This window comes from Zootermopsis nevadensis, unplaced genomic scaffold (assembly GCF_977971745.1).
Source record: "Zootermopsis nevadensis isolate Lab colony 2312 unplaced genomic scaffold, Znev_1.0 Znev_ptg000017l, whole genome shotgun sequence".
Classification (NCBI taxonomy): domain Eukaryota; kingdom Metazoa; phylum Arthropoda; class Insecta; order Blattodea; family Termopsidae; genus Zootermopsis; species Zootermopsis nevadensis.
Window position 1 is genome coordinate 12,753,848 of NW_028259149.1, and position 24,380 is coordinate 12,778,227.

Sequence of the window (24,380 nt, forward strand, 5' to 3'; positions counted from 1 at the left end):
AGAATTTAAAGCTTATATTTTGAGTCGTTTTGAAGGCAGGTTTAATCCAGTTTACAATTCTACCCATATACCCCAAATACCACAGTTTTACTCAGATCCTCCAAGCGAGTATCAGGTTATTATCTCACACCATTTGATTCCCTTACAGAAACTCGAAGATAATGGTTTAAGTCGTCTAAGCAACTTTCCAGTGAATTACCCAACCCACAATTTCCCTACCGCCCATCATTTAATCTGTGCGATGTTACGTCCACAGTTCATAAAACATCGTTAAATAACCAAACAAAGCATCTATAAGTGTTTTCTTTTTCCATGTACTGAGAATTATAGAAGTTTCTTAAATGACGCAAAACAACCTTTGCGTTTGATGCAGTGCCGTGAAATGACCAATGCTGATATTGGGTGTTACACGTCGCTGAGAGCTATCAAACTCCGTACCATAGGCATATTACTGATGTAGTAGACGTCAATATCTAACAGGCGATGCGTGGTCTTGAAGCACGTGAAGACCACCCAGGCAAGTAACAAGTAGAATATTGCGCTCCACACTCGGTCCACGACATACAGGCTGTGAACACAGGCATAATTATATTTATATCTCTGATATTTTATAAGGACAGATGTCACCACGCCTCTGTGCCTGTCTCCCCTAATACGTTCTGAAAGAAAAGAAAACTAATGGAGATAAATGTCGAAAAAAAACTCATCACTGGATCGTATTCTAAACCAACCGAATCCATTTTACATTTTTCTAATCGTGTTCTCAAATGGGCCTATGTATATCACTGTTAAATTATCAGACCACAGAAAAAATTAAGATATTCGGAAAAATACTCCACATGAACCCAATTACACAAAATCATGTAAGATTCGAGGTTTTCACAGCGGTGAGTATGAAGATTTCTGTCTTCTGGGTTGTTGCGCTGTGTAGTATGGTCGATGTTAACCAACGTTTCAGAGGTCATACTACCTCCGTCATCAGGGCGATGAATCATCTTCAAAAAAAAATCAGCTTATATGAAAACTTTGTACACATTCCGTGTTTTACCCGCGTATATTTCTGTGTGTCAAGACTTACATTTTGAGGTTACGTCTACAACGAGGCAGGGAGCTGAGCGGTTCCTTGAGGCAATATTGCCTCGCCCCCAGCACAGTATCGACAAGGTACTCGTCATTGTCCATTGATTCAGTGTCAGTGAAGAATATCTCGCGATCCACAGAGTTCATTTGTTTTTGTAACGCGGATGCATTGGTAGTGCGAAACTGCCACTGTCTGGTGGTGAAGTACTGAAGAACTTGTAAGCCATCTTGGATCTTGTGCTGCAGACGAACCATGCTGCAACACAGCAAACAGAATTCAGACTCATCGCCGTATTCCTCTAGGAACCGCATCTTAAAGAAATACGGCTTAAGGATGAGGACCAGTGGTGGGCTCTTTTGAATATGGTAGGGTCTAATGCAATGTCAGATATCATAAAGGCCTTGATATTTCTAAAAATGTGAGCGATTATCAGCTTCTCAAGGACTCTGCTTTAGTGACAAAATTAGACGTGAAGATGAGAATCCACGTAAACGTTATATTTCTCTTTCTTCCATTATAAAGTGTACTTACAAGCGTTTCTGTCCGCATATGAGGAGCAGGAAGTCTATGAAGTACGCAGGCAGGAAGTGAAGGAAGATGACGCAGAGGTTGTGCATTAGTTTGCTATTGCGGATGTTGCCATCAGGGTACCAGATCGTCATCTCGAAGGGGTTTTCGTGCACCACCTTACGCCCTTTGTCCAACACCTCACGCCAAGTGACGATATTCACATCGGATGATGTAATGTTGTACACGGGAATCTCGCTCAATCTGTAGCACAAAAGTACCAACGCTCTGTACGTGTACAAAAGAAATTAAGATACATATCGTTCAAGTTAACTGCGTCAGCTCGGCAAATACTCTGAAAAATGAAAAATTAGAAGTCTTCTGTCCTACTTTCATGGTTCAGTCGAACCGATCAGATAAAATGCATCGTTAGCCAGCCAGACGCTTCAACTAGCTGGCTAACACCACCTCCACCATCAGGATGATGAATACTCATCGTCCTGATGATGAACGCACTAAACACCTCTGAAACATCGATAAACTTCAAACTACACGTCGCAACATTCCAGAAGAAAGTTATCTGTAACAGTCTGCATTGCCCTACCTATTTTCAGAAGTCCCTGTTCGCCAAGCGATGGCCACTAGACAATTGATGGCGAGGTCCACTGGCACCACCTTGGCTTGGTATTCGCCATTGCAGTGCATGGACCGAATCACACCTTTGCCACCCCCCACCAGCAGTCCGATGGTACCGTTCAGACTGTCTACCCAGCCGGGCATGGGTTCTTTCCACGTCGGGGTCACTGCAACCAGCAAATCTCAGCGTCAAGCTCGCTGCCATCTCAACCCACATCTCGTTACGAGGATGATCAAATGATGCATATGAAGTGAGCGGGGCATATAAGGAAGAGAAAATGATTTGCGATTTTTGTCTGAAAAGTGGAATAAAATACGCCATTTGGTAGACGAGTGGGCAAATGCGAGGATAGTATTAACAAAGGATACTAAGGAAATAGTACGTGAGTGAGTTCACTGGATTCATTTAGCTAAAAACAGGATCCAATTAAGGGTTTTTGAGAATGCAGTTATAAACCTTTAGGATCCATAAATGATGGAGAATTCTTAAATAAATGACCGATTGTGAGTGTTTCATAAACACTGCTCCATGGAATTAAATTGCTTTAGGCGAGTGTAAGTTACCTCTAAGTAAGTTGCCATCTAAAATTCACACCGCTCACACTGCATGTACTCTAAAATTCCTACATGTTTTCTTGGAGGATTTAAATTAGACGTGGCAGAAAACATAACATTTTCGTAAAGAAGCCTAATGAAACAGTAGCTATTCTGTGTTGAGGCACGTCAGAAACTATGAAGAACCAGTGTATCCGAAATCACCAAGAACTGTCAGTGGATGCTCCTGTTTGTCCTACCCCAAACTTCTGGCTGAAACACGTCAGTTAGACTCTCTGGTATAATTGAACGTACCAATAGCAGGTCTTGCCACAGCGACCGGCAAATCAGGAAACTGACTGCTAATAAGTCGTTCCGCCAGCCTTTTGCTGTAGGTGTAAGTGTTGGGGTGCGGAGCGATCAGCCTGCAACAGAAACACGATTGGCACCGATTTCGTAGCAGACATTACTGGTCCTCGTAACAGCATTGGCCGAACATCACGTGTTAACCAGAAACGTTGTCAGATACCATAATCATGTTCCTGGCTGTTATATTGTGTGTGGTCTGCCCGTATGAGCCTGCAACGTCTGGTACTCAAATTAAGATTTGACAATAGTACTATGTTCTTCAGCCCATACTGAGATTTGCTACGTCACACGCTGACGAGCCAGGGATCTTCACAGCACAAAATTGGTCACTATACCTTGCATTTTGTTAACTGCTGGATGCAGGAACTGGGCTTACCTGTCAGATACCAAATTTAGAGCTGTCTCGTCCATCCACTGGACGCACCTCATGACGTCATGAGGATCCACCGGCGAATCATAAATCTTCTCTTCCAATTCTTCCAGGTCACAGTGGCAGAACGCAGTGGACAAATGCACAAAAGCCTGAGAACACAAAACGTTCTGCGTAGAATCTGAGATTTTCACGGCGGTGAGTCTGAAGATGGCTGTATTCTAGGTTGTAGAAGTTTACCATTATTTCAGAGGTCCTTGAAAGTAAAAAGGGCATGCCTACTGTTGTTTCGTTACTAGGCGACCATATAGGATTTAATGCAAAAAGCGGTCTATCTGATGTTTACAAGCCATGAGGCAGTAATAAGAGAAAAGATACGTGACGTCACACCCTTTCTTTCATGAATATGGATTTAACACATAGAAAAAATATTTAAGTCTTTTCCTTGTGGTGCAATCTATGTCAGTTAAAATGCTTAAGTGTCCAATTAATGTTTATATTTTTTATCTATCTATCCATATATATATATATATATATATATATATATATATATATATATAATGTGTAAGATTAAGCCCATTCCAATATATATAGTACGTACTTGTAAGCCTAAAGTAAGAGTTGGTTAAATATGTGTGATGCAAGAGATAAGCAATATATACAAGTAATTATTACAAAAAAGTTGAAATCCCGTGTGACGGACAGGTACTTTGGGAAAAATAAACGAACTAGTTCCTCAAAAGCTTGGAACGACACTATAAACGCGTTTGGAAACTCCATGGACTACATATAGGCAGCAATAATCCTAATTGGTCGAACTAAACAGCCGAACGGTATTTTGAAAAGTACGGAAGAGAGAGAAAGTAATTTGTTCGACTAAACGAAATCAGGCCGGCAAGTCCAGAGGTGGTACAAGATAACGGCCTAGTTATTATCTAATGTAACAAAATTCAATGTTTTGATTGGGCGAATATTTAGCTCGTTATTTTCTAACTGGAAGTTCAAGTTTGGTTATTCTGTGACCATGAACTGGAGCCAAGAGAAATTCGTCTTAAAAATGTGGACTGCGTTCGCCTTTCTCTGGCTTCTGGCAAAATTCACAGCGCCTATTAAAATCGCACCTTCCGTCAGTCAGTCTGTCTGTCCTTACACTTCAAACAATTCGAGAATGTGTAAATAAGGTGAGTTTTACTACAATTTGTAGAAACATTTCAATCTTATTTAAAATCCTGTACCTGTGTGTGTGTCTGGTGACACAGATAATGCCCAGATCTTGGCCGGATTACGACCTTTTTCAAATTACAGCAATCCAATGTTATCCACAAAATTTTGAGCTTTCCCTGGCCATTCGTTTTTGCAAAGAAAAAGTTCTTGTTTGTGACAATTTAGAGTTCAGGAAACAAATCCGACCGACTTGATATTTTCGGGGATTTTTGTAACTGCCCCCCCCCCCCCCCCATCTCAGAAATAGCTCGATGCAACACCTTACAAACTTGGCATCCAAAATCTCTTCACAGTTGCTCAAACGCCAAAATAATCTCAGATGTTCTTAGAGCATCGTTAAATAATTAATTCACAAATGACTGGCATCTGTGCATTAAAAAATGTATTAAAGACACGATAATCAGGGCAGATAGTAAATAGATCGGGCTACATTCGGGCTGGAATAAAAGAAAATCGGGCTTAGGTGGGTTACAAGTAAACTATTCGAAGATAAATTTCAGTCTTGGGCTGTGATTGGCCAAATGGTCCTCGGACCGAGCAAGTATTGTACTTTTTGTCTGTGCAGACCTGCGAAGATCTATTTCCCTTCACCGAATTCTACCGAACTGATCGTTCTTCGTTCCATGATGCAGGGCTTTGTGGTATCGCATGTCGCAATTTTTTGGGGTCACTGTGACAACTGACTGCGCCACGGTGTGGTGCCCGTGTGACGAAACTATCTTCCGGTAAAATCGCCCTGGAAGTCACGATACGTGTCCGCGGTTGCTCGCTGCTGGACTCAAAGACTTGATTTTCAGAGCCTTCAAATCACTTTCTATTACGTGTAACGTTTTACCGTTAACGATTTGAAGCAAAAAAAGAAGGAGAGAGAGAGAGAGAGAGAATATAGCAGTGAGATACACTACTTTTGCTGCGAGGGGGGTGAGAGTTAATTTTTCTGGCACTAAAGGTTGAAAAGAAGGGCAAAATCATTTATGGTAAAGCTGGGATGGTGATAAATCATGTGAATCACCCGCGTAAACATGAAGCAATGGAGAACAGCCTGTTCTGCCTGTTTACCGTGCAAAAGAAAGCAGATCGAATTATTGCGGAGATGAAATGTTTGAACGAAAAAAATGTACTGTTATCTATCTATTGATATATTTTATGTAAAATGAGACAAATATACGGGATATTTGTATAGTTGGCCGTGAAAATGAGAAGACATGTACAAACTAAAGGTTAACAAATATTTAAGTTTCAAAATATTTGTGAACGAAAGATTTCTTTGTAACGACGAGTTCCTTGCAACTTCATATTAAAAAAATTCGACTATATTATACAGCAGAAATTCCCAGCTAGTCGATTCGTCGAAAACAGAACACATTAGTAAAAGTGTTTCTGAAAGCAAACAATTTGTCTGTCTTGGGAACTTTCCCATATGAACAAAGATTTCTTGTGAAATAGTCATTCACAAACGACATATTTACGCATACATTATTCACTTCAACGCGCCTGACCATTATTCTACAGGTACGCGATTCAAATCCGAGCCTGACGCTAAGTGCCTTGACCAAAACATGTCTCGGTTTTCTTGCAGAAAATTATTTAAACAAATACTGACTCCAACTAAATATCCGCCAATTAGTCATCAATGAACATTCTACTATTTCTCAGCAACGCTACACAAAACAAAGAATTTGGTACACTGTAGTTAAATAAACAACTGCACAACAAAATAATTTTTCATTATTTACCTTGATAAAACAGCGTCTTTAAATAAACCATTAAAGCAAATTAACTGCATAATACCCTCGCCTAACAAACAATCGTAAAATATAGCAAACAAAAATCTGCATAAGTGCATACAACGTCGTTTAGCACATGAAGGTGACATACCTTGAGTTCCTTCATACCGCGGGCCAGCTGAAGAATCCTCCAAGTGCCCGTTGTATTCATTTCGATAGCATCCTTCAGTTTCGCTTCCAACCGCAAAGTAGCACCACAATGGAACACTACAGACACATCCTCTTGGAGTTTTGCTTTATTTTCAGAACTCAAACCCAGCTCCTCTTCTGTCAGGTCTCCATGTATAGGCAACAATTTCTGTAGTGCACCTGGCTTTTCCTTCCGCAAACGGTTGAACAACTAAAAGAAAACCACAAGAAATTTTGTAGGACTTGAGATTTTCACGGCTTAAAGTCTGAAGATGGCTGTCTTCGACAAGTCACTCATCGCCCTGATGATGGAGGCAGTATGACCTCTGAAACGTTGGTAAACATCGACCAGACTACACAGCGCAACAACCCAGAAGACAGAAATCTTCATACTCATCGCCCTGATGACGGAGGCAGTATGACCTCTGAAACGTTGGTAAACATCGACCAGACTACACGGCGCAACAACCCAGAAGACAGAAATCTTCATACTCTGATGATGGAGGCAGTATGACCTCTGAAACGTTGGTAAACATCGACCAGACTACGCAGCGCAACAACCCAGAAGACAGAAATCTTCATACTCATCGCCCTGATGATGGAGGCAGTATGACCTCTGAAACGTTGGTAAACATCGACCAGACTACACAGCGCAACAACCCAGAAGGACAGAAATCTTCATACTCATCGCCCTGATGAAGGAGGTAGTATGACCTCTGAAACGTTGGTAAACATCGACCAGACTACACGGCGCAACAACCCAGAAGACAACCATCTTCACAAGGAATTCTATTATCCGATTTATTATGTAAACAGGATTTGAACGATACCAACTGCGGTAACGTCTTTCTTTGTATTACACAGTACACGCGTTTTCCTTCAACCCACAAGTTGCTGATGCAGGCGAAACGCGCATTTAGGTCATTCTGCCATTTGTATTTCTCCCCGGTGAGTCTAAAGGAGGCGTGGTATTGGGCAACCACAATGCCTGTATCTAGGGTTACAATTTTACCTGGTTCTTGGATGCATCGGTTTTGCTGTGTTCACATCATCTGGCGGCAGTTCTATCTCTATTTTAATAATAACTTATTTTAAAATAATCGACGAGGAACCAAACTTTCACCTTCATACACATTTATTTGTATTACAACAATAAAAAAATTCGCTTCAAGCACGAACTTTGTACTAACAGTTTGCCAATTTTTATATGTGAATTTGGGATTTTCTACCGTCTTTGTGATCATTAATTGCAGGATAAAATCAGTTCGTTTCGTCTTATATTATTTGGTATTGAATTATTTGCAACAGGGAATTTTACTTTTGACAAAGTCATTTAGCAACAGACGGATACGTTAACTTGCCCTTGTATTTCATTAAACATTTCAGATCCAAGACATCCATCAAAAAATAAAGTCTTAGACAGTTATTACAGCAATTTAAAAAGTATATACATTTTTAAAATTTTATTATTTAATGTCATTTTATTTACACTGTACTGCACATTTCTGGGTGAAATTAAGGCTAGAAATCCAGCCAACATGTGAGGTGTTGCATAAAATACATGATCGTTAGTTTATACTAAATTACATGTCAAAACAATTCCTAAAACTTATAGATCTTAGATAATTTTGTCGTGTAGACGTACCAATTTGTAATACAGAAGCCATTTTTGTAAAAAAAATATTAAAACATTACTTCAAATCACAGAAGTTAGGCCTGTACTGGGATGATTTCCATAATAAAATTTTGTGGGTAAAAACACCGAATTTTTTCTCAGAATCGTGATTTTGATTCGTAGCAATAGTTGAATCGGGATACTGATTAGGTTACTGACTCGACGACCGGGTTCGATTCCTGGGTGGACAGGATTCTACTCTTTGCCACAGCGTCCAGACCGGTTCTGGGGCACACCCAACCTCGTGTTCAGTCGGTCCTTTCCTCTTGCGTAGGGTGGCCTGAAGCTAGCCACTCATCTCCACCTAGTGCAGAGGTTAAGAATGCGCGGAGCTAAGTCCCACTCTCCGTATGAAGGCCTTTTGCTTTATTAAGCACCAGGGACAGTTTTCTCTTTGAACTTTACTGACGAACCGAAAGACACGACCTTTCCGTTATGGTTAAATTTTTTGCGTGTTGTGAAAATCATGTTATTAATATTTAATACTGAAGCAAAGACACGCGACGTTTCGAAATGCTGCCGACGGAGCACAGGAAACAAAATGACTTTTCAAGTCTGTAGAAATCATCTCTTTTTCTCTCAGTATTCCAATGGATTTAACGGTCTAGCAAAATTGCACCAATAGGTACCTAGAAACCTTACGTTAAACCGGCGAGTGTTTAGTGCGCGTTAGAAGGGAAAATCCCCAAACTAATAATCCGCATGATCTTCTGTAAACATTCGTAAGTATACATAAGACACTTAGGCGGGTAAGCAAATTGTGAAACCCGATCAGACGTAGTCTGGTACAGTAAATAACAATGGTAACTTCTTATGCCTCCTGCTTTAGCCGTAAACACAAAAACCAAAAGTAAGTGGTATTGTATACACTTTTTTCTGTATCGCCACTCTTCCTCCGTCTACCTAACTTTCGCTCTCTTTATTCGTATTTTAGAGAGCTAAACAGCGCGGTCTCTGGATGGAAATCAAGAAGAAATGGATGTCCAAGTCCCTTAACCCTTTGAAGCCGAAGATCGTCTGAATATTATTTATAAATTCAGTCCGTACCGCGAAGAAAACACTACACCTCACCATTACGAAAATCAGCTGGTTAACCCTTTGAAGCCGAAGCTCGTCTTCATAATATTTACGAATCCAGACCTTACCGCGAAGAAAACACTTCACTTAACCATTAGAAGTCGAATCAGGCGGTACCACATAAGATTTAACAAAAGAACATCCCGGTCAAAGCCTTAATGGTTGGTCTCTGTTCCTCAGGCAACATGGAAGGCATCTTAAAATCTCCAGATCCGTAACATTCACAGATCTTCAACATCCAAGCACTGACTAGTGCGATTGAACCTCCAGGTAACTGGCAGAAGAACCCGAAGGTTTAACATCGCTGAATGCTAATACCGAAACAACGCCATTGGACATCCAGAGCAGATTTCTGTAGTCATAGACCAACTCTATAACATTCCCATCTTCCTTAAGGTCTTCTGCACGTCGGTTTTCTAGAATGTTCCTAAGATAATTCTTATACGAGTAATTCTTGTGCGTAGATTTTTGCGGCTGGTGTATAATTTCGGCTTTCGGGTGACAACACCCAGCAACATCAAGTTTGTCTTACCTGCCCTATATAAAGCCTTCAGAACTGGCCCCACCTCATACCCAACTGGAAAAAGGCAACTGCAATTTTGCCGAAACGTTGGTTAACACCTAATATTCGACGCGGTTGTCACCCGAAAGCCAAATTTGAGATTCTCCATCCATCCAAGCTACACCTCCAGTGAATCGATACCTCTTAGGTCAAAGTACTTAACAGTTTTTACCTGTAGTTTATTTAACAGACTCACTGTGACAATGTCTGTTAAACGTTGAGTGATATTGTAATTCGGGGATGATAGATTCAAACGTATGTGGCAGGAAGCGTAAGAGTCTGTAGTCTATAGTCACTTACTTGGAGAAACATAGAAGAACCACGTAAATCCTCAGTCAACTTAGCTGACCTCTGGACAGAAAACCAATAAAATTATTACCGGAATCTTTAGCATCTCCTCTGTGCGCACTTCCGGTGTCTTGTAGCGTTTTGTGCGCAACAGAATGTAGATGGCGCGCAGATCAGGACAAGAGTAGAGCAGCTTCTCCAGTAGCACCTTGCCCATGAAGCCGGAGGCACCCGTCACCAGGACGGAGCGGCCCCGGAAGAATTCTGCCACCTCACTGTTTGCAGAATCCATAATACGTAACTACCTGCGGGCGTCATAACACGAATTATAGTTAATCCAATACACTTTAACCCATCTGATACATTTCTTAACGACGTCTGTGTTACACATGTAATACTTAATTAAGACACGGACCATTTCTATTGTAGCTTCGATATTAATTATATAACGAACTCTACATAATTAGTGTGTTACCGAGAATTAAGGCCCAATTAACTGAATGCAGCAGAGCCCTTGAAAAGCTAATAATCGTTCAGATTGTCAGGGAACGCCATGTCTTTTATGGGACCCGAAGCTTTGTAGCAGTGTTAAAAAGAGTCCGTCACCGGCCCCTGTCTTGTGTCAGATGAAGCCAGTGCACGTCCTCCCATCTTAGTTTTTATCGTCATCTTCCCTTCATGGATTAGGCAAGTCGCCTGTTCCGGCCTCTAACTTTTGACGTCTCCTTTCATCTTGTTCTTGGTCTTCCTATGTCTCGTCTGCCAGACGGACAGTAGTTACAGGCTTTTAATAGGATACGCTTTGTTCCATCTTTAGCAAACGTATTTTCCATTTACATCTATATTCTGTATTTTTTTCAAATAAAGGTAAATTATCCAACTTTTTTCGTATGTCCTCATTTCGAAATTGATCTGTACTTATACAAAATTTGACAGTTCTTAGGTATTTAATTTCTGATGCTTGAATTTTATTCCAGTCTCTCTTCTTCAACGTCCATGTTTTGATGCCATATAAAAGCAATGGGATCGCCATAAACTTATAAAATTTTAAATATGTATCTTTCATAATTTTTTCCTTTTAAAGTTCTTGAGATGACCACACATAGTCTAGTCTAGAAAGTCTAACTACACAGTGTGATTATCTTTCCAGCAAAATATTTATACCAATAATAAATTATCTGGTTATATGACACACTTAAGTAGCCAAAAGTAACTTGGGAGTATGTATTTATTTTACTTAATCTGATTATATTAAAGCCTTACCTTTATAATAAAATGATCCACGTGTCCATTAAAGCTAGAAAACTAGAAAGTTATGTGGTTCGTAATGATAAAGGTAAACAAATCGATCTTGCCGTGCCAAGAAACTATTTCACTACACGAACTTAATGAGTGGCAAGCGTTTGTCATCAAACGTTAATTGTAATCCATAAATATTAGCCGTTTTTACAAAACGAGATTTTAATGTGTTAAGAATAGAAATATGTAGATTGATATCAATATTAAGAAACTCCCCAGACCAAAATACTTATTCAGAAGCTGACAGTAGTTCAGTTGGTTAATAAACGCCCTGCCCCTTATAGAACTCACTTGTTGCCATGCTCATGCAAGCTTATCATTGGACCATATTCTGAGTCAGACGAATCCAGTCAAGCCTTTTCATATTACGTCTTTAAGATATTAATATAATTTTTTCATCTACACCTTTGTCTCTCAAGTGTCATCTTCTCTTCGGGGTTTCCTACTAAAACTTTGCATACAATTCTAATGTCCATTATGAGTGTTACATGTTCAGCCAAACTCGTCCCAAATTATTTCATTACCCTAATAAAATTTACTAAAATTAAGGTGATTAAATCACGACGCGTGTGATAAACTGAAACAATACGAGGATATTATTGAATGAAGATGGAGTCTGACAAACGTTTCAAAGATATTGGTGCCTCCATCATCAGGGCGATAAGTATAAAATTGTCCGGATGATGGAGGCAGCAAGGACCTCTAGAACGTTTGTGAACTTCTACTAGACTGCGCGGCGCTACAACCTTCTTACTGAATAAAGTTTACAAACATTTGAACCAACTCGAGTTAGTGTCACATGCCCGGATTTTGTGATCACACTGATAAACTTTCGGATTCTAACCCAGGTGACGAATTTTTGATCAGCTAAACGACAATCAGCTGCTGCAGAACCATCCTATGCCATGGAGTTACAAAATTACTGCAGAATCAAGACACGTATTCAACGTCGCTTGCTGTCTGGGACAGACATGAAAGTATTCGGTTCAGCTTTGGAAAGTCAGCCAGGTGCCTTTTAACAGACGTGTTTTGTTCCAAGTGCAAGGAGCCATGACCACAGGCCATTTCATAACAGCGCAGATTAGTTTCCCTTAACCCTCTGAAGCACGAGGCCCGTCTGAATAAAACATCCTCTGTGATTGTTGTAACAAAGTAGCAAGACAGTGGGTTTATATTTAAATAATTTCATTTGTTTCTACCAGTCGTCATTTATGATGCATATTACGTTATGTGACCTTGGTTCCTCCGGAGGTAAATTTAAACCATGTAACACTGACAGTTAACTTTTGAAAACGTTGGAGAAGTAAGAAGTCGTCACGAAATAAGCCAAGATGATCCTGAGTGCTGCATCAACTCAGTTACAGAATTATAAAACCAATAATTATTTTTAAATCAAAACGTTCCTCGTTCAGTGATGTATATGATTTTGTGCTAATGAGATAATCGCAGTTTAATTGAGGATATTTTTATGTGGATAAAGGAAGAAAGGTGGGTTGTTAATAACCGTAGTATTACAGTCTAAAAACGACTGCTACGTTTTAAATAAAGATTTTGTAATGGTGCTATGTTATTGTTACAGTAAAAAAGTAAATCTGTCCAGCTACACGCCACGTAGGCGCTTGGGGGAGAGGTACTACAGTTCCTATTCGTTCTTAACCTCAGCACTAGATAGGGGTGAGTGGTCAGCGTCACGCCCCGGCCTCGCTTTACGCCCGGGAAAAGGACTCCGGTACCCATTGGATAGGAGTCCGGGCGAGCCCCAGAGGCTAGAGGAAAAATACATTGTTGTTATTATTTATATTTATATTATTATGTTATGTTAAAGACTGGGTATTGGTTGGGAAGCCTGAGGGGAAGAGACCGCTGGGGAGACCTAGACGTAGATGGGAGGATAATGTCAGGCGGGATCTATGGGAGATAAGAGTTGAAGGAGACTGGATTTTGTTGGCCCAGGACAGCGTCTGGTGGAGGGTTTTGATTAGTTCGGTGATGAACCTTCGGGTTCGGTAAGCCATCTAGTTAGTTATGTTATGTTATGTTATGTTAAAGAAGGAGCAAGTAATAGGAAAATGAAGAAAATTGCATACCGGTAATGAGTTTTTAATACTCGCCATGTGTTATCAGGGCGAGCAAACAGAGTAGGATGAGGTGGTCGTGACATGTAGCACGTACGTGGAAGATGACAAATTCATATAAAATTTAGTTGAGAAAACCCGATGGGAAGATACCCGACAAATCTGGGGTGTGATAAAGCACTTGTGTTAGCCACAGTGCGGTTCACTTTTGAGTGGTCATCAACGGAGAATGAGTGAGAATGTGTTATTGCACAGTCACTGTCCCTGACTGCGGAAATGTCTTACGTTGTTACGTACGTCAGACTTACTTGTCCGATCCCAGAAGCATTTCGTTTTTCACCACCTTCATTCATCATGACTCGACAAACAATCTGTGGGTGAAGGGACATTCTTCAGAGGCTGTACAGTAATGAAGCCGAACCAACAATAAAGTATCTAGGTGAAATATCAGGTCCTAGAATGCACTATGTAGATAAGAAATATCTCATCTATCGCAGACATTAACGCATTAAAATTACACATTTCCTTGGTGCTGTTTTTCTTAAGACTTGTATCACTTTAGCATTTATATCACAAGTAATTGCTTTGCTGTTAAAAAAACTGTCGCAAGAAAGTTAGCGGTGAGTGAAAGTAGGTCTAGTTACCAAGGAAATAAAGACACTCACAATGGCAAGTATAATGGGGAATCAGCAAATAAAACAGACAAAATAAGAATCCCAACAAATTCGTTATAAAAATACATTGCGCAAATGAGATGCTATCTGCTCATACCGTGATATAACAGTCTAGACAATGCAATGTCGTAAGTATGAAGAAAGGAAAAATGATTATGCTTGCCAAGTTTTTATTCAAATGTATCCATGTTATAACAAACTGCCAGGAGCACAAACCTTGAAGTTAAGACGGAAAAGGTTTTATGATCTTATTAACCTCTCACGGCGACCAAGTATAATGAACTAATTTCGGCTACCAGCTGTCTCAGGTGATCGAAAGGCGAAAACACCAACTGAAGTTTTCAGTACCCTGAGGACGAGGACGAGGATGGTTATCGAAACTTTGGCGTTTTTGCCTTTCAGTCACCTGACACGGCTGGTAGCCCGAGAAGATTTCATTATACGGAAAAATTTCTTCTCTAATTTAAATACATTATTATTAACGATTATTTTCCTATCTTACAAATAACTTCTTAGCTTATGGAAAGAAGCACTTGGGAGACCAAGACGTACCTGGAAGAATAATATTAAAGAATGTCTTGGAACAGGGCTTGGACTGGATTAAACTGGTTCAGGATAAGGTCCAGTGCTGGGCTCTTGTGAGTACTGTAATAAACTTTAAGGTCCCAAAAAAGGCGAGGAAGTTCTAGGCAAGCTTTCGGATTATTAGCCTGTCAAGGAGGACGTTCAATGTAATTATTAGTTCCCCAATCTGACAGTTTTCAGTAACTTCTGTAGCTGGATCTACGAGGTTAATAACTCCATGCTTATTTAACACTAGAAAATGGCGCTGACGTGTCGGCGAATTGGCGTAAAAACAAGTCCCACAGACAGAACACATGCATTCAAATGACGCCAGAACACGTTAATATGTTTTGCCGACAGATCCGGTTCAACAAGTCTGCGTGCCACTTCCTGAATTAATAAATCATAGTTGTATACGCAAAAGGAACTAGATGTGCAGCGTAGAAAAGTGGCCCTACTTTGCGAACATGTTAGGAAGTAGATAAAAAACTCGCGTGAAAGTAAAGCAACATTATATTTCGCTCAGCCGTTCTTCATCTTTTATAGAACCCGAAGATTCAATACCATTTTATAAAAGCCCACCAATTATCTTTATGGGGTCACAGGTGCCCGCGCGGTCTGAGGCGTGGGCCTTGTGTCGCTTGGTCGCTGGGACCGTGGGTTCGAATCCCACTCAAGCCATGGATGTTGTCCTGTGTACAGGTAGAGGCCTTGCGACGGGCCGATCCCTCGTCCAAGGAGTCCTACCAAATGTCTACAGATCAAGCCAACGAAAAGTTGGGACCCGGTGCTCAGGCACTTGAAGAACGGCTCGTTCCCAGTATCCCAGTATGGTCTTTATATTGAGCTTTAATGCAGACCTGTATCACAAAATCTTCCGAAATCGGTCGAGTAGTTTTAGAGGTTAAGGACGCCAACAAATTGACGGACAGACAACGTTGCTTTATTTCACGTACATTTTGCAGCTAACTCATAGGCCTTGAAACAAACATTCTGTGAATAAAATAAAATGTACGGCTGGCTGAGCAGTGACCAAGATTGGTTTCAGGCCTACACCAAGTAGAATCATTAATATGGCTGTATTCTGCTTTGTAGCACCATGTAATCTGGTACAAGTTCACAGATTAGCATCAACCTGATTATGGAGGTAGCAAATTCCTCTAGCACGTCGGTAAACTTCAACCAGACTAGACGGCAATACAACCCAGAGGACGATTCAATTACAGGTAGCCCTCGATTTACGCCGGGGACGCTTTCCTGGACGAAACGGCGTAAACGGAATCGGCGTAAATTGAAACTCTTTTATAATGTAAATCAATAACATGCGTTCCTGGCACCCAAACATTGACGAGTAATATAATGGCATTACATTTAAAGCTCTGAAATAACGTAAATAAAATAAAGGGAATTTAAATAATATATTTTATACACTTACAATCGGCAATTCGTTGGTCCACGCGATTGACTGCGATTCTTTCATGTGATCGATGTTTACAGTCATCTCTGCTGTTATGCGATAGTTGCATTCATGTAAGACGCCGACCTATAGAAAATCGCGTAGTAAACGTAAACCCGGTACCTCCGCAGAGATTAAATTAGTCCTTTGAAAGTTTAAAGCGCCGGGAATGAAATTGCGTAAGAGCAAACTCGCATATGCAAAAGTTTGCATTTTACAAACAGCTTTTACCGATTCAACGATCTCATTGGAGCAAATTCGCGTTAACGAAACATACGTAAGTGGAGAGATGACTATTTATAATTTTTATTTAAAATCAGCGATGTGAGAATTACGATTTAGTATAAGAATCAGTACGATATACATTGTAAAACGTTATAAATAATAGTAAAATTTTATTTTTTTATTTCTGACTTGCTGGTTTCAAAATCAGCGTTATTCTGAATTGGCGAAAATTGAACCGACACAAATCGAGGGCTACCTGTACAAATAACACAATGTCCCCCCCTGCTTTCCTTCCACCAGTCCTACTGCAAGGACTGAATGCAGAGAACTGACATCACAATCAAAGCTGCTGCCAGGCGACCATTTGGTAACAATGCCATTTTGTCCTTGTTGAAATTCCTAAGTAAATTCCACTAGTATACAGGCGGAAAAACGTGTTTGTTTGTCATTTTCCACTCTTTCTCCTTGAATTATATCTGAATAAGTATCGTCACAAGAAGCAACATTCGCTATCCCCTCCCATTTGCGTCCGAGACAGCATCCATCTACTGCCATCAGCATCAGCATTACGTAATTTCAGGTGATCACGGACGTGACGATGCTTGTCTTCTGCGTTGTAGGTGACCTTGTAGGTAGATATTGTGTAAAAACATACGGCCCTCATCTTCATGACTAAAATGGAGACCGTACGTTCCTCTCGGCGATAAAATCCAGAAAACTAACATCGACAGCTTCATCTATGCAAACCTCAAATCTTAATTCATGTGAAATATTTGAGAATAAAGTTACAGATCCTAATGAAATCTGCTATATTTCATATCATGGGCAAGTTCTTTGTGGTTTATACACATTAAAGAAAAATTATTAAAATTCGAATTGGCTTTCATAAAATAGGATCTATTCGTCTGTTAAACCGATACGAATCCAAATAAAATTGTTTCGACAACGTTTAATACATACTTGTGTACATGGACCTCTAGATTTATATCATAGCCTTGATAATACAGGTAACAAGGACCTCTGAAACGTTAGTAAACTTTTAACAGACTACATCGATAACCCAGTAGACAGCCATCTTCACAGCTATAAACTGTCTTGTTCCATAGATGGAGGGAATTTCTTTACTAGCCGACCGCGCATTATTGCAGATCTGCGCGGGGCGAAATTTTATAAATCCAACCGACCCGGCCTGAGGAGTATTTAGCCTGAGCCCGAAGTTTATCTTAAAAATGTTACCCATAACCCACCTAAGCCCGACTTCCTTTTATCCAGCCCGAATAAAGTCCGACTTACTTACAATCTGCCCTGAATATCGTATTATTAACAGATTTTTATGCACAATTTCCGGTAATCATCGAATGCATTATTAACGACGCTCTAAGAATGTCTGAGGTCATAGGCCTTTTAAGGAACAGTGCCAAAGATTTCGGATATCAAGTTTGTTAGGTGGTGGTCAAACTATTTCTGGGGGGCAGCTAAAAAAATCCCTGAGAAAATCAAGTTGGTGTGATTTGTTTCCGGTGCCATATATTTTCACAAACCTGAGATCAGCGCAACTACGAATAACTTTTACCTTTTGAAAGAGTAGCCCGAAAATTCCCGCAGTGTTCAAAAACGTTTGATTGCTGCTACAAGAACCAGGCTTCAACCCGCCCGGACCTGAACATTATCTGTGCTGTCAGGCCCATACAGACCTTCACCTCTTATTAGCTTCTAAAAACACCCTGCTTCATAGAGCTACACTATGCGGCAGTAGAATGGTGAGAAATATACTCTCGCCATTTCACTTTATTACAGCACTTAGTTTAAAATTCAGAATGCGCTAACAGTTTTACGCTTCATTGGGCATAAACTGAATAAATACATAACTTATTCCGTAGTACGGAGCCTTCCTTCAAAATTTTACATGGATTAAACTGGTCAAGAAATTCTCACCTTTATGGAACACGAATTTAATATTGTGCTGAAAAAAACACGCAATTCTCTTCTATCCTGAGCTGGGTCTGGCCGGTCTACACGTCGTCAAACATCTATCTGTACACAGCGTCGGTGAATGCACGTACCTGGCCACCACTTGCTTGCTGTCAGACTTCGAAATGCACTGCGGCAGTCTTCAGACGGCCATCCTTCATATTGGTGCCTGCCCCACTCTGCGCCAAGAGGAAGTGTGTGCTACCACATTCGTGGTGAAAACACTGACTCGGTCTCGAAAAACCTCGGACAGTGTGTTCCGTGTCTCGGACGGCTGCACCTCAATGTCTATCTCACGAATTTCCTTATGCGTACGTCTTTTTATCACCGCTCGTAGGATGTTCCAAGTTGCGATCTTGAAGTCGCGCAGAACAGCACAACCTCCACATCAACATCCAAATCCGTCCAGTGGTTCTCGATGTGAATCGACTGGACAGACACGACCATCCCATAATGCGTTCTCGCTATGCACTTCGCGCAAGGAACGCATAATAACGGCGACTTCCGAAGAGCAGAAGTTGAACCGGCCGCTCGGTCTAAGACGTGGGTCGAAATCGTTCCCTTAATTTGTGGATATTCTGTACAGGCGGTTGCGATAAGCTGGGTGTCCAGCTAGGATGTCGGAGACCGGAAAATGCGAACAGGATTTTGTTGTAAAGGCAGACAAGGAGACTTAACATCAAGATAGAGCCCTAGATAAATGGAATGTGAGGCTGGGAGATGAATAGAACTAGCTCAGGATGCGTTCAGTGATGTTTTAATGGTACTGGCAGTGTCAAACCCTCCGGTTCTACTACCAGAGACTTGTTATAGGTTTACATGTAGGATGTTCACCAAGACAACTGAAATATGCAGCTCACCTTCATACTATCCGCATTTTTCAGTGGAAAAGCATTTAATTTTTGAACGCGTGTGAGTAAAGGAAACCGATTCTCTTCATTTGCTCAGAAGTTTTGCGGCGGAGAGGGTCTCGGGTTCGATTCCCGGCAGCGCCCGAATTTATAAGTTGTGTTGGGCAAGGCCGTGGTCTAGGCAACACGGAGTTTTCTTCCGGGGGTTTCCCCGGTTTCTCCGTGGCATCCCAACAATTACTCCATTCACACACAGAAGAAGGCAATGGCAAACCACTTCTGGATCATCTGCCAAGAACGTATATGAACAGGTCCCAGTCCGAGAAAAGGATGGAAGGATCCTGTTCATATGGACCTGTCGTCAGACAGAACACTAAATAAAATACGCGATGCCACCGAAGATGATCCATTGGTCATCTGGTGATGGGTTTGATGCAGGAGGAGAAACAAGGTTCACCTCCTTTTCCCACCTTCGTTTCCCGCGCAACTGCGCGCAATTCAGGACCAATTTTATCTCGCCTGTAACAATCGGCGCAACATTTCAAGATATTTATTTTTCATTCTGAGTTGCGCAAACAACTTTCCCTCTAGCTGCGTTACAGTGCCACGATATCACGTGTTTTGTTCCATCGTGTGGAAGGTTAGTTGAGGGTAATTTACAGTTTCCGGTTTCTTGTTAGGCCTACATCCTGACACGCGAGTGGCAGTTCGTTAGTTAAATCTAATACAGCATTCCAATTTGGATCGCACAGGATTTCGACACGATAAAATTTTATTCGGACGGGATCTCAAAAACGTAGGGCGTAAAACAATAGCTATAAAATATTTTAGTGACAAAAATCTTGACGCCTTTAATAATTATATTAAAATTTCTAAACCGAGATATTAAGATTTACATCTTCGGCAGTATCAGGCTAAGCAACCTCTGTAATGTTGATGATGATTTTCGGACAATTAGACAACAAGAAAATGAGCTTTATTAATGTAAATAAATGGGACGTGGGTCAAATCGATCATCGTACTAACCATCAGCTGATTTTTGGTGATTCCCCGTTCTTCTAATCCGCCAGTAACTCCAATGCCTACAACAAATTGCAGTATTATGAGCTCGGGTAACTCAGTTATGTGATAACCTACGGACATGACGGCCGGGATTTGATTCCCAAAAGAGCGATATGATGACTATTAATCATGTCCAGTAGATAACCTATGAACGACTCTCAAGCAAACACAGTTTCCTTCCCAATATGTTCCGCTGAGGACAGACGGGCAAAGCGTGAAACTGATCACTCATCTCTTTCGGTCACAGTGAGAAGCGACGTTTCATATTATGGAAATATCGAGTTCAAACCTGGCCCCGGAAGTCGGCTATTCTAACAAACATTAATTAATTTCCTCAGTCTCTCCAGGTAAATTCTGGGACAATGCTTGGAGCAGGCTATGACCAATTCTTCCACATCCTTTCCGATTCGTCATTCACAGTCATCCTACCATTTAGCGCGAAATAACTAAAATAAGTCAGATTGAAAATGGCACCGAATTAAAAATGCACAGAGTTGTATCTTCACACGCCTTCGTGGCTTCATTAGAGCCTGTTTATACTGAAGCAAGGCAATATTTTGCACCTGTTCACTTTCTCTTTCGCACTCTTCCGTGTTGGACATCACTTGCTGCTCTATATTCCACTCACTGTTTGTTTAATTCTAGCATAAACAAGTACAATTGCATTATTCTGCGTAATGTTTCATTGACTTGTTTCATAGCTCGTACTATTTATATGCTATTAAAATAGTAAGCCTATCACCAGTTTCAGAGTAAAAGTGATAAATGTACTGCAGAGTCATTCTGTTAAAACAGAATAGTCTTTGTAGGATTTGAGAGACAGCAATCTTTCTTGCAGAACGCAAAAACGTAGAGACAATAAACTCGATCGTATCAATTGCTAAGTTCATGCACATAACAGGAATAAGATTAAAGTGAACGGAATGTAGTTCTTTTTGTTAAATCATCCATCACCCTCATGACGGGCAAAACATGGGCCTGTCTTTAATTTATCCGCTCAACAGTGAGAGAGACCAGTAAGTGCGAGACGTCGTTCCCCGCTCCTACTAGGATAAACTATTTCTGCGTAGGAATCGGATAGCTGGAACGCAGAAGAGCAGCCCTTGAGTCTGAATTGGCCAATTTACAAAGCAATAGCCTACTTGTATTCAAAGTGATTTTCGAATTGGTCTTCTAGGGAAGGTTTCGTAATCGTTTTGTTTCATAAAAGACGGGGAATATCTTGACGAGCTTAGCGAATATTAGATTCTTAAGGACCATGTTGTGAAAAGTACGACGGAACCTGTTTTGTGGGTGAATTAAAAAGTGATAGTGGAACCACGGTTCCGGAGAATTTGACGTAAATACGTCTATACGGAAAGGAAGTTTATATATTGGCTTTATTCTAAATATTTCCTTTCTACCAGCTTTACAATTGAGATAATTTTGATGAAGACATTGCTTATTTAACTTGAATTAGTTACGCTTAATATTAGTCTCTGATAGCTAAAATATGTTATAAAATTTGTGCACTTTAGAGTATCAACATTTCGTGCAAACACCATATCTATACAGGATTTTGATCTAGTAGTACTACATTCAGGATCTGACATCAACATTAAGCCAAACGTTTCCTCCATAAATATGACAAAGCTTTGATTTTCCTCCTTCTTTAAATCAATGTTAAAATCTCCTGCCAATATTATCGGAATTTTATTAGGATCTTCAGTGGCCATAACTGAAAACATCTTTGTATAATTTCTCGAATGACTCAAAATAAATCTCTTACAATCATCGTAGGTGTGTGGTTACAAATATACAGGGTTACAATTAAAAATTTTTCACCATTGACCATATACTCTGCCGCACAGATATCACCTCTCTTTTCGGCTGCAGTTATTCTGCAATCTGCTCCATCCTCCTTAGGTATCTTCATCAACAGATGTGGGGTAGCCGTGGTAGTTGCTCAATGTTTCTCGTAGATAGCCACTCCTCCTGCTCTCTGTTCGTCACGCATAAATTGCTTATGAAAATATTCTGAATCTCTTCTATCGTCTCAAATATCCTTCCATTTTCATCTTTGGGAAGAGGAAGAAGTCACACGGAGCTAAATCCGGCGAATAAGGAGGGTGCGGGATGACGGCCATGGTGTTTGAGGCCAAAAACTGCTGAACTTTGAGGGCGGTGTGCGCTGGCGCGTTGTCATGATGCGTCGCATGTGGAGTTCTTCCTTTAGAATCAGCTGACAGGTCCCATAGCCTATCCCAACAATGTCGCACAAGTCGTTGATGGTACTACGTCGATCTTCGTGAATGGCCTGCCGAATCTTCGTGACATTTTCGGGCGTTGTGCTCGAAGATGATCGTCCAGAACGCTCGTCATCATCGACAGAGGTTCGGCCATTTTTAAAACGTGAATGCCACCCAAAAGTTTGTGCACGACCCATTGCGGACTCCCCAAATGCTTGCTTTAGCATTTCATAGGTTTCCGTAGCCGTTTTGGCGAGTCTTTGGCAAAATTTGATGCACACGCCATTCCGAAATCGCAGGAGGGTCGGTGTAATGCACTACCAAAACGCCCGTAACTAAGAAACAAAGGCTAATTCGATGATGCCGGCTGGCACACTGATTCACTATGAATGTAGGCCGCACCCCCTAGCGGCAGAAGCTCGTACTACATCCGGTTCGACCTCTATTGACACAGTCTTGAAACTTTCCGATCGCACCTCGTACGTTCAGCATTAGTTTTTGATATTTTTTGGGAACCTTAGGTTCATTATCTAATACTTCTATTTTTTCTATGTTTTCTGTACTGTCTCATATATTCTGTTTTATGGAATCTTTTAGCTTCAATGTCATCCATCTTAATAATCCTTATATAAGATAAGTAATTGTGGTATTTTAAAACATTTTTACCAGCACAAAATTATCTACTCCACGACGCACTTCTTCTACAAGCGAATCACAGCTCAGCTCTTTCCGCAATAACGAAAATAATGTGACACAATGCCAAGTAACGTTTCCTAGGTAACAACAATGCCGAGTTAACAGACGACGTTCCCTAGGTAACCACTGTTATCGGATCTTTTTCGTTACACTTTTTCGTTTCCCTTTTTCGTTGCACTTTTTTGCCGAATGACCCTTCCTTATAGACGTATTTACGTCAAAAAACGGCACATTTACACAGTAAACTACGCCTACGGATAATAACAATGGATTATCCTGGATAAAAAATTAATTGCCGTTGTTAAGAGATTGTGAAAAATTGCATTCCTCACTAAATCTGATGAGCTGAAATGTAAAGAATTACATAAATTCAATTGAATAAGAATTTTCTTGGATATTATCCATCGTCTAGTAAATATAAAACGTAAAACGACGTTTCGGAGATGGGACTCTATCTCCGTCTTCAGGTTCCTACACAGTTGGGCCCACTAGATAGAGCTAATCCCTGGTCCGGAGATATCCAAGAAAATTTTTATTCAATTGACTCTTCACCATCGTCAAGACGTTTTAGATTTTAAATTACATAAATTGCTTACGGTTTTGGGGCCATATAAAAAATGTGAACTTCGTTTCAGCAAAAAGTACCACGTCTTAATATCTCCCTACATTATGGAACATACTGTACATTTGTTTTACTCTTTTAGATATGAACATCGACTTCTGACGATACAAGAGGCCATGTTGGTTTCCATGGCAACTGGGAAGTAACAAAACACTTGTGATTTCTGTTTATCAGCTCATATTGTTTTTATTACAAAGTTGTCTTAAATGACTGAAAAACGAAGATCAGTTTATGATCTGGTGAAAGAAAGGTTCCGAATAGGAGAGAGAGTAAGTCATTTGTGGTTTAAATAATTCGTGTGCTGTAACGTAAAACCATATTGAATCGTGATCTTTTTCTTGAAAGCCTCCATAACGGCAGAAAGAAATATCAGGCAACGAAGTGTGATTCTGAGCTTAAGACCATTTTCTAGGGGAGC

The 24,380-nt window shown here is 40.5% G+C and overlaps 2 protein-coding genes across 5 annotated transcripts in view; one reads left to right on the top strand and one right to left on the bottom strand.

Annotated features, from left to right (window-relative positions):
• LOC110835990 (putative fatty acyl-CoA reductase CG5065) overlaps positions 1-24,380 on the bottom strand; it is a 27,191-nt gene continuing 2,811 nt past the window's right edge. The window contains exons 1-9 of one of the 4 annotated variants that reach the window (XM_022076760.2): positions 18,596-18,906; positions 10,331-10,544; positions 6,600-6,848; positions 3,504-3,649; positions 3,074-3,183; positions 2,193-2,391; positions 1,613-1,852; positions 1,079-1,336; positions 1-568 (exon numbers count right to left, since the gene is read on the bottom strand). In XM_022076760.2, coding sequence (XP_021932452.1) covers positions 406-568; positions 1,079-1,336; positions 1,613-1,852; positions 2,193-2,391; positions 3,074-3,183; positions 3,504-3,649; positions 6,600-6,848; positions 10,331-10,531 — 1,566 coding nt within the window. In that variant the 5' untranslated portion in view covers positions 10,532-10,544; positions 18,596-18,906 and the 3' untranslated portion in view covers positions 1-405. Of the gene's footprint in view, positions 569-1,074; positions 1,337-1,612; positions 1,853-2,192; positions 2,392-3,073; positions 3,184-3,503; positions 3,650-6,599; positions 6,849-10,330; positions 10,545-18,467; positions 18,908-24,380 lie in introns of those variants that run through there. The other 3 variants (XM_022076749.2, XM_022076766.2, XM_087350481.1) reach the window with 3 other exon arrangements.
• LOC110836019 (testis-expressed protein 47) overlaps positions 24,123-24,380 on the top strand; it is a 6,567-nt gene continuing 6,309 nt past the window's right edge. Inside the window, exon 1 of the mRNA XM_022076820.2 lies at positions 24,123-24,231. Within this exon, the coding sequence (XP_021932512.1) occupies positions 24,169-24,231 (63 nt within the window). The 5' untranslated portion in view covers positions 24,123-24,168. The remainder of the gene's footprint in view (positions 24,232-24,380) is intronic.